We start from the raw sequence: 9,566 nt of genomic DNA, 5'->3' as shown, positions 1-9,566 counted from the left end.
TTTTGATTTTTTCTGATAAAAAAGATTTACAATAATTTTTTTTTTATTGAAAAAAATTTATTCGAGAAAAATAAATTTCAAAAAATTTTTTAAAAAATATCTCAATTAACAAAATATTGAATCTACGAAGCTCGTCACTTAAGCCCACAAAACATAATGAAATAATAAACTAAAATTTATAAAAAAAAAAATTATTTTCAAAAGAGGCGTAAAATTGAAGATTTAGTAAGAGAGTTTTGAGAAAGGACTTTAAAATTTATAGTTTTATTGATAACTCTAATATGAGCACATGTATCAAATGAGTATACATTCTTGATAATATACATGTATAATATATAAAATATAATTAATTAATAAATAATAATACTACATAGAAAGAGTTGGAACAAGAAAGAGACGGATCGGGATTAAATTAAAACTATTTGATCTTTGTTCGGACAATTAAAAAAGCCATAACTAAAAGACTATCCGCAGTTTTGATTCCATGGAATTGGAATCTTAAAATTGAGACGAGGAAATTATGATGAAAGAAAAACACAAGAAACATAAAATAGATCTTAATAAAGTAACATAAGTAAGTAAGAAGATAAATGGAAAAAATACAAAGTCAATTTATTTTGATTTATCATCAACACTAACACAGTGGCCATGTTCAGTCTCTTTACTTTGAAAGATTATAATCTATTAATCACTAAAAATATCACACGCTCGCTTAACACTTTTTAATCAATTTGAATGTTCTCAAATTTTCTCAACTTTTTAACTTACTACACTCAAGTTGTTGAGGACAACAACTGCTACTTGGTTAAGTTACAAATAATATTTAAGATGGTTTTCTGAAAAAACTCTCACACGATAATGTTTACAAAATACACTCTAATGTATTTTAGATTTCTCAAAACTTAAAGCTAAATAAAAATTTTCACGAGTTGCTATATATGACAACAATATGTTTTTCTCTTATGTATTGCAGTGAGGATCACAAGACTTTTTATATAAAAAAAACTTCAAAGTCATTAAAGTTTATGACTATTGTTATGATTGCATGAAATTAACATGTAAATAATGACTCGTATCAATCTTCACATATATTGAATCAACATTAATTAAAACTTGTCCAAATCCATCTTCATAACTGAACTAGTGTATCTTGATGAAAATGAGATGAATACTAGATGATGACATTTTAAGAGAATGTCACGACCTTCTTGACTTAGAAGATAAGTCCAACTTTGATGCTCAAATGATGTTGAAATGTTTACTTCTTTAAAGTTATGAGCTCATATGTTTGACTTAAGAAATTTGACTTTTTATCATAGTGTTGACTTAATGCATTAACTAGACGATCAACCGGTTTGGTAAAATTATCAAACGCAAAATTATCAGAGTGAACTTGTATTATGAGATTCACCATAGACGCATTGGTAACACATTGACCATGGTCAAACAGAGCTTTAACAACTTCTTAAGAGCATATTTGATTTCTTCATTTTTCTTCTCTAATTATTAGAAGATACAACGTAAGATATTTTAAAACTTTTAACAAATAGTGCGCACACTAACATAATAAATTATTTTTTAAAATAATTTTTGTTATTATCAAAATAATTAAACAAACTATAATCCATAAATATGAGTACAATATCAAGTAATGTTACACATACATGATATAATATTATTTTTTTAATATAATTTAATAAAAATATCTAAATTGTTTTCAATTTACAATGAAAAATTAAAAATCACAAATCTAATTTAATTACAACAACAAATAAATTCAAAACATATAAAATGTAAAATAAGAAAATACCCACGATTAGTTAGTAGAAGTAACACCGAATAAAAAGTAAAAGGTATATTTCAAGCATTTAAAATGCCCCAATGCTTTATTGCAAGGAGGTAGAAGCACATGCAAATCTCACATGTGATGCACCGAGAAGCCAACATCCACATGGTAATGCCCATCCAATGAAGAACATCCACATGGGACCCTTCCCAATCACATGTCTTTGTTTCCATTACAAAAAAAGGAAAAGTCCGTCATGATCCAACGCTCCTAAAACCTCCCAACCTCAATCCTAACCGTCCGTTAATAGTGGTGGTTCAATGTATTCACCATCAATAATGAACTGTACACGCTGCTTCATTGTCCCCTCTAACTTAAACAACATGCTCTTCCGTGTCATTCATATCACAGACACTCACATCTGTCGTTATCTCAATCGCTCTGTTTCAATTTCGACCGTGTGAAGTAGGCCCCACTACCTTAAACACTGCCATGTCAATATCTGATAGGTCGGTCACCAAGCGCGTGTCACACACTATATTCGCTTTATCATTTTTTTCATGTTACTATAAAATTGATGACATACCTAGCTACTAAGTCACACACACCGCATGCATTTTTCTTCATTAATTAATTCTCTCTCACACATTTCTCCAAATAATTAATCACAATTCAGTATTGATTAATCTTGCACTTCATCAAGAAATGGGGAGCTATGAAACAGAGATGAATCTGAAGGATACAGAGTTAAGATTGGGATTGCCTGGAAGTGATGAACATTCATGCAATGTTTCTGTTGTTAGAAACAACAAAAGATCTTCACCGGAAACAAGTAACAATGTTAGTTCTAATGCTTCTTCTAATTCCTCAACCACAACTGATGATGACCAATCCACTGTCCAACCTACAAAGTAAGTCATATAATGAATTGGATACACATCACATATTTTAATTTAAACTCAATGTTTTAAATCGCTTAATTTAAAAGGTTTTTTGGTTCAATTGCAATCATAGATGCGTCAAATTGAAACATTGATGTCACACCCTAGATTGTGATTGCGAATTTTTATCTTATAATATTTTGTAATTTTTTGATTAAATGATAAACACTAATGAATTGAAAATGGATGGATATTGCAGGGTACAAGTAGTGGGGTGGCCACCAATTAGATCTTATAGGAAGAATAGTTTACAACAAAATAAGGTTGAAGATGGAGGTGGAATGTATGTGAAAGTAAGCATGGCTGGTGCACCTTACTTGAGAAAGATAGATCTTCAAGTTTACAAGAGTTATTCAGAACTTCTCATAGCCTTGCAAAATTTGTTCAAGTGTACATTTGGTAAGAACTATGCAGCAACAATAAGTAATTAATTAATTCGTACCTACATCAATTAGTACTTTAAAAAGTTTAAGTAAATGAATAATAAAATATTAATGTGGTTAATTTTAATGTATTGGACAGGTGAATATTCAGAAAGGGAAGGGTACAATGGATCTGAATATGCTCCTACTTATGAGGACAAGGATGGTGATTGGATGCTTGTTGGCGATGTTCCATGGAAGTAAGTTCTTAATTGATTTCTCCCCTCATCATCATATATAAATAATTAAATCAGCTTCTTTTAATTAAATCAGTAAATTAATTAGTATTTGTCTATGTGTATTAATTGCAGCATGTTCATATCTTCCTGCAAGAGGCTGAAGATAGTGAAAGGATCAGAATCAAAAGGATTGGCTTGTTTGTGACCTCACAAAATTAACAAAAACAAAAGCATGAATGCATAAATGCTATTTTAGTTGTACATATGATATATGTAATTAAGATCTCATTTTGTCCTAGCTAGATCTGTTTATGTTCAATTCATATATACCATATACAATAGGGGAAAATGTTGTTTCTTCATACTACTTATTCATGCTAGCTATGTATCCTTATTTTTTTTCTTCGTCTCATATTTACACAATAACACACAAACTAATTTATGCACAACAACTCTTGCTGCTTGTCTAATCTTAGTTCCATCCAATAACTTGAGTTGAGCTTGCTTCAATTAGCTATAGGAATAAGGCTTAATTCGATTAACATATCAATATTATTAGGTTGAATAGTTTTTGTAGTGATTCAAATTTGAACGTGGAATCTTCACTTTAAATGTATGAATTTATTTGTGATGTTTGTAAATTATAACTTTGTCTACATAAAAAAAATTTAAACATAAAAAATAAAATAAAAACCATCAAAACATCCTATGTATGTCCAATATGCCCAGTTGGGAGTTGACACAATATTAGATTTGCCATATATTCACTACTACCGTTGAGGGCAAACATATGCTAGCTGTGATCCAGGACCGGAAGGGGGTATATACCTACCTAATAATGGTGCTAAATAACAAACAAAAAATATAAAGAATGCGAGAGCCTAATACAATAGTGTCAATGAAGAATATGTTAATAATTATCATGACTATAATTATTATTTGGATAGAAAGCAAGCTATTCTCATCAATGTCATAGTTGATTCCGTGTAGTCTAGGGGTCAAGAAGAAGTGATACAAAATTCCAATAATTAATCAATTGGCAACCAAGCAATTCTTACTAAGCCATTTGATTCCACAAGCATATCGCTGGCGTTACAGCTAAATATTTTGTTGATTAATAACAAAGGGCTTTACAACTAAATATGACATGATATGATGCACCCGTTATATTTATTTACAGGAATAATGAACAATTTACCTTGGCTTTTTCCGTATTACTTCTGAAGTGTATGTAAAGCAGAGACTGACCATCAATTTTTGTTAGATACAAATTAGACTGGGGATGGCCATTGGACCAGTTCCACTAAATCGTTTGGTTACTCAAGCCCACTTTGTATGGTACCTTCCAAATTAAAATGTGGGCTTTCTCACAGCCTTCGACCCATTTGAAAATGTTTTTCACTATGATGTTTTGGGATATTTCAATTGAAAATAGTCTTTTTGTTTTTCTTTTGCAGTAAATTAAGAAAATATATTTTTGTTACTTATTAATAATTGATGGTTTGTTGCTTTGGCCAGATTATTATAGTTGATACCTTACGTATGAGATTGAATACAAGTTAAAATTGATTGTTATATAGTATGTGCAAAGTAATTAGGCGTAAGTGATTATTGCGTTTAAGTTAAAGTCAAACCATTTGAATATATATGAATTTGATCCTTAACTAAATCAATTGTTAACCAAACTTTATTTGCATCATGATTGAACTCGATAAGACTTTAGTACAACACTTAATGTGAGAAACTTGGTAAAAAGTAAGGTATCTAACATTATTATGATTCTGCAGAAAGGTTATATAATTGTTGAATAATGTCTTACCCAAAAGTATATAGGTATAAAAATAAAAAGAGCGAAAATTGAAGATGAGAGAAACAAAATGTGTTAAAAAGATATTAAAAAGTAATCCATGATTGGTAGTTGTTACCGAATAAAAGGACATGTATTTATTTGTTTGCCATAACAAAAATAATGCTTTCTCGCCTCTTAGGCTGTTTTAAATAATAAAAAGTAAAAGTAAAAGAGAATCAGATATGACTAGTGATGTAATAAAAAAGACAAAGAAATGAAAATAAAATGTAAAACTTGAGATGCAATGAAATTAAAACTAATATCTAAATGAAGTAGAATATATTTTCTGACAAAAAGAGCCAAGGGAATGGGTTATATTTTAATGCTAGATTCCATCCTCCAAAGGACATGCTGTTATTACCGTATAATTTAGTTGAGTTGAATAAGGCTGCAGCTTAATGATTGATATATAGATTTGGTGCACCAATACTTGTCCTCTTCCATCTCCATCCAATAGATCAAAATTCAATATTGATTCAAGGAGAATATAGAAAAATTCGATTACTTTTGACTAAACAATTCATACAATCCCTAATACTCCCAAAATAACCAAAAAACACAATTATTTTCTGCTGGACTGGTAACTCCCAACATTGCTAAATGCATGTTTGAATTTACCATTAGTGTCAATGTACCGATGTGATTTCGGCCAAAGAGATTCAACAAAATCAGTATCACTGAAATTTTGCCTTCACTGTAAATTCAAAATGCACTAAAGTAACTATTCTGCATCTCAAATCTTCTAGTGTAACATCAGTACATCACTACTACTAAAATATACACACCACTCTCTAACCTTTTACAAGGTCCCACATCCCACTACAACAAAAATTAAGCCCCACTACAAAAGCGCTTTCATCATGTTCCACTACCATCCACTCAACCCAATGAAGCAAAAGAAACAAGAGCATATCAAGTGAACTTTTGACAATTTCTTCCTCATGAAACTTGGCAGGACAAGATAGGGGTCTGCCTCTATTTTCTAAGGCATTGACATTGAACCGTGTATGGACAAAAGCTGAGAGAAAGGCAAAAAAAAAGAAGAAGAAAAAGTTATGGCATCTGACTTTGATTGCAACATGATGCTTGCCAATGACTTAATTATAGGGTTTGGACCGGACAAAATTATTTGTAGGTCCCAGAAGTATTTAGGTGAGCCCTTGATGGGGCCAATGGATTTTGCACCAAGTGTCTGAGGTCTATGAAGGGGGATTAGTTTCAGGCTTGACTATACTAGAGCTGTCCGGTGGTTGTGACTGGTATATCGCTGATGCCAGTGAGATGGGCATGATGCAAAGCGCCTTTGATTGAAGAAATTGCATCGCAGCTCCAACATTTTCTTCCATAAGCTTAGCTACCTGTTTTTCAGTGCCATCGTTTGACCACTTGTCCCATGCTGGTCCATTTCTTCCACCTTCACCACCTTCTTCCTGATCACCATTGGATTTGTAAGACTGCTTGAAGATATATATTCGTGAACTTTAATGTATACATATAGTTAAGTCATCAAGCTGAGCAAGTAAAAGTGGATCTCATGCATATTTAGTTTTTGCAACTAGTCATTCGTCATAATAATCACCTCGATTGATGATAGTGGGATGTCAGTTACCAGTGGTGCCACTGCACCCGCTCCACCCAATCGACTCATGCTCAAAACCTGAAACGCAGATGAATCAACAACTATTGGAAGTCGTCTTCACTTTTGACTATGAGTAGAATCCTTAACTAATTGAATCCTAACTCGGTAAGGTGGGAATAAAAAAGCATAAGTTAACAGATTTAACACACAAAACTAGTGAGACTGTGAAACGCCATTATAATTATAAACTTTCACTAATTACAAATTGGACAGGCCCAATAAGGAGAAAAGTAGCAGTTTACCTTCACTTGAAGCCTTAAGAACTTGACATAATCCACAATTTCATCTAACATGGCAGCTCTATCTGTCTGAACGAAATAGTAATTCACCATAATATTAGAAAGAAGTGAATAAATCAGCAGCAATACCTTCTTTACAAACACTGTGCAGTTACGCGGTATCACACATATCATACACTACAAAACATACTACCCTTTGATACCAGTAGATTTATTTCTTACATCAAGCACTCTTCACATTCCATGTTCCTTAAATTATAATATATGCAGATGTTACAGCACTTTTATCCTTTTATGAGAAGTATGTCAACTTGATACTCAATCTTTTTTACATTTCATGACAACTTCTTTTACCTTTACTCTCCCAAAGACAATTCCACTCTTGCTTGAAAGCACATAATGCAAAACCATATTTTGTAATAAAATGATATGCTAAAGAAGTCACATACCTTGTTGACACTTGGAACCAGTTCTTGCAATGCCCTGATTCTTTCTGCTATTCTTTCTCTACGTAACTGTAATCATACAAAGTTAATCTAAAATATAAACGTGAAACATAATAATCAGCAAATAGTCAATATTCATGCAAATATCCTGAAGCTCACTCGCTCAGCTATGCTGTGTGGATCTGTAGCCTGTCCTCTTCTAGCCCGCACCCTAGGACGCATGGCTGGAGGATGTGGAGCAGCAGGAACAGTAGTATGCATGGGTTGCCCGTGAAAAACCTGCACAGCGATTACATATATCATCAAGAGAAAAATAATGCTACTTGATCAATGCTCCCTCTTCCCTCTCACAGGCAAAAAGAAAGACTGTTAAAACAATAAATCATTCATTCAAGGATACTAAAAGTAAAGTATACGTATCCTATTTGACTCAAGAAGTTCGAAGATCCCATAAAAGCAATCATAAACACAAACCAACCTATGATAAGTATAACACTTCCAACAACCAACAGGGTTGAATTGAATTACTCAAGGTTAACCCAAAATTTTGTGCAGTACAGATCTAACCCTGATGCATAATTCATTTATACACAACTTGTATATGCATGCCGTATGTCAATTTCCAAAGGTTGTATTCCAAGTAAACTCCTAGGCACTCATCCACTCCAACTACAGAACGGTGAGAACCTTTTTGAATACACAAGGATGACAATGAGGTTTAAGGGTATGACCTTTTAAAAGCTACCAAAAACCCTCATCAATAGCCCAACCCTAGTGCCTAATAACATGTTATTGATATCTATAGCAAGTTGGCTAGAAATTGAATCGACAAGCATAAATACACCCAACAAAACTTTCAATATGAAAGTTCAAGTAACCTAATTTTCAAGATACTCTTATTTGCAAACAAATTACCATTCCACTGCCAGGTATTATTTAATTATTTTCATTAAACTTTATAAAATATTTAGTTTGCTTTATACATGCAATAACAATTCCCAAAGGTTGATGATAATTCATAAACATACATAAATGATTAATTTATTATTATTTTTCCAACAAACTTTGCTTCTGCATGAAAACTAAGTAGTATTACCTCTTACTAACAAAGCTCAATTTGAAAGAGATAAAGAATGAAAATTGAAAGAGGAATTGTTACATTATTATTATTAGGTCTAGCATCAACGACGTCGTTGAGAAAGCGTTTCCCGCTACCAGAAGCTTCATCGGGCTTCAAGAACACTCCTTTGCCTTGTTCCAAGCTCAACCCTAACTGATAAACCGGCTGATGAAAGGAACCTCCGGAAGCGAGGTGATGGTTTGCGTCGGCGGAGTTGAGCTGGAGCATCATCGGAGCGGTAGTTAGGCCGAGGTCGGAATTGGTCAATCCAGAATCGGCGGAAGCGAAGGTAGGAAGGCGGAGGATTTGTTCGAAAAAGTCGTCGGAGGCGGGAGCGTCGGAGGGGTTATTGGCCATGAGATAGTTGGAATCGGACGAGTGACGGTTGAGTTGGGAAAACGAGTTGAAGACACGGTGGGAAGAAGAATCTACTACATGAAAGGTAAAGAGAAGTAGTGAGTGAGTTTCCTAAAATAAGCTTTGTTTTTTTCAATTTCAATTAAGAGCCTTCTCTTTTTCATTTTTATTAATAGGGTCTCCATTTTTGCTCATTAGTATGTCCACCCTTTTTTTTCTTTTTTTCCTATGGTGTACAAGGAAAAGAGAATTTTTTTTCTCCATAAATGAGACTTACCTTCTTTATTCTTATAGAAAACAAGCTTTTCTTTATTTACTGTAATTGGTAAATGTAAAATATTTTATATTATTAGTTCATTATTATTAATTAAGGATATAAATAGTGTTGATAAAATTTAAATATGTTTAATAATTTTATTATATTGGTATGATTGATTAAGAGTGTAAAATTTATTTTTTTATTTTTGAATAACTAAATCCAATTTAGAAATAGATAGATGTTCAATCTATTTTTTATTTTTTTTATTTTTATTTTTATATATAAATTTATTAAAATTAGTGTTGTGAAACGTGAGAGAGAAATTGAGA

At 32.2% G+C, this 9,566-nt stretch overlaps 2 protein-coding genes across 3 annotated transcripts; one reads left to right on the top strand and one right to left on the bottom strand.

The window, feature by feature from the left end:
- Positions 1 to 2,375: 2,375 nt before the first annotated feature.
- On the top strand, positions 2,376 to 3,690 carry LOC101503044 (auxin-induced protein 22E-like). The gene is made up of 4 exons (XM_004493681.4): positions 2,376 to 2,697; positions 2,927 to 3,126; positions 3,250 to 3,349; positions 3,461 to 3,690. The coding sequence occupies exons 1-4, from the start codon at positions 2,492 to 2,494 to the stop codon at positions 3,531 to 3,533; spliced, it is 579 nt and encodes a 192-aa protein (XP_004493738.1). The 5' UTR covers positions 2,376 to 2,491; the 3' UTR covers positions 3,534 to 3,690.
- A 1,958-nt stretch (positions 3,691 to 5,648) lies between these two features.
- Positions 5,649 to 9,482, bottom strand: LOC101502533 (transcription factor UNE12). 2 transcript variants are annotated; one of them, XM_004493680.4, is made up of 6 exons: positions 8,661 to 9,482; positions 7,661 to 7,780; positions 7,505 to 7,570; positions 7,059 to 7,124; positions 6,757 to 6,834; positions 5,649 to 6,607 (listed from the first exon to the last, which is right to left on the bottom strand). In XM_004493680.4, exons 1-6 carry the CDS (start codon positions 8,976 to 8,978, stop codon positions 6,377 to 6,379), a joined length of 879 nt encoding a protein of 292 aa, XP_004493737.1. In that variant the 5' UTR covers positions 8,979 to 9,482; the 3' UTR covers positions 5,649 to 6,376. The 2 variants fall into 2 exon arrangements, with proteins under 2 accessions (XP_004493737.1, XP_004493736.1); XM_004493679.3 differs by having other exon boundaries at positions 6,148 to 6,631.
- Positions 9,483 to 9,566: the final 84 nt, after the last annotated feature.

This window comes from Cicer arietinum, chromosome 3 (assembly GCF_000331145.2).
Source record: "Cicer arietinum cultivar CDC Frontier isolate Library 1 chromosome 3, Cicar.CDCFrontier_v2.0, whole genome shotgun sequence".
Taxonomy (NCBI): domain Eukaryota; kingdom Viridiplantae; phylum Streptophyta; class Magnoliopsida; order Fabales; family Fabaceae; genus Cicer; species Cicer arietinum.
Note: the sequence above shows the minus strand (reverse complement) of the source record. Positions and strands in the feature narration are given on the sequence as shown.

What these genes read in the sequence shown, in the direction of transcription:
- LOC101503044 (XM_004493681.4), top strand. Translation starts at nt 2,492, where the DNA reads ATGGGGAGCTATGAAACAGAGATGAATCTGAAGGATACAGAGTTAAGA. An exon ending in TCCACTGTCCAACCTACAAA is followed by an intron (nt 2,698 to 2,926) that starts GTAAGTCATATA and finishes TGGATATTGCAG; the next exon opens with GGTACAAGTAGTGGGGTGGC. An exon ending in GTTGGCGATGTTCCATGGAA is followed by an intron (nt 3,350 to 3,460) that starts GTAAGTTCTTAA and finishes TATTAATTGCAG; the next exon opens with CATGTTCATATCTTCCTGCA.
- LOC101502533 (XM_004493679.3), bottom strand. Translation starts at nt 8,978, where the DNA reads ATGGCCAATAACCCCTCCGACGCTCCCGCCTCCGACGACTTTTTCGAA. An exon ending in CTAGACCTAATAATAATAAT is followed by an intron (nt 7,781 to 8,660) that starts GTAACAATTCCT and finishes ATCGCTGTGCAG; the next exon opens with GTTTTTCACGGGCAACCCAT. An exon ending in TCTTAAGGCTTCAAGTGAAG is followed by an intron (nt 6,835 to 7,058) that starts GTAAACTGCTAC and finishes TCTGCGTTTCAG; the next exon opens with GTTTTGAGCATGAGTCGATT.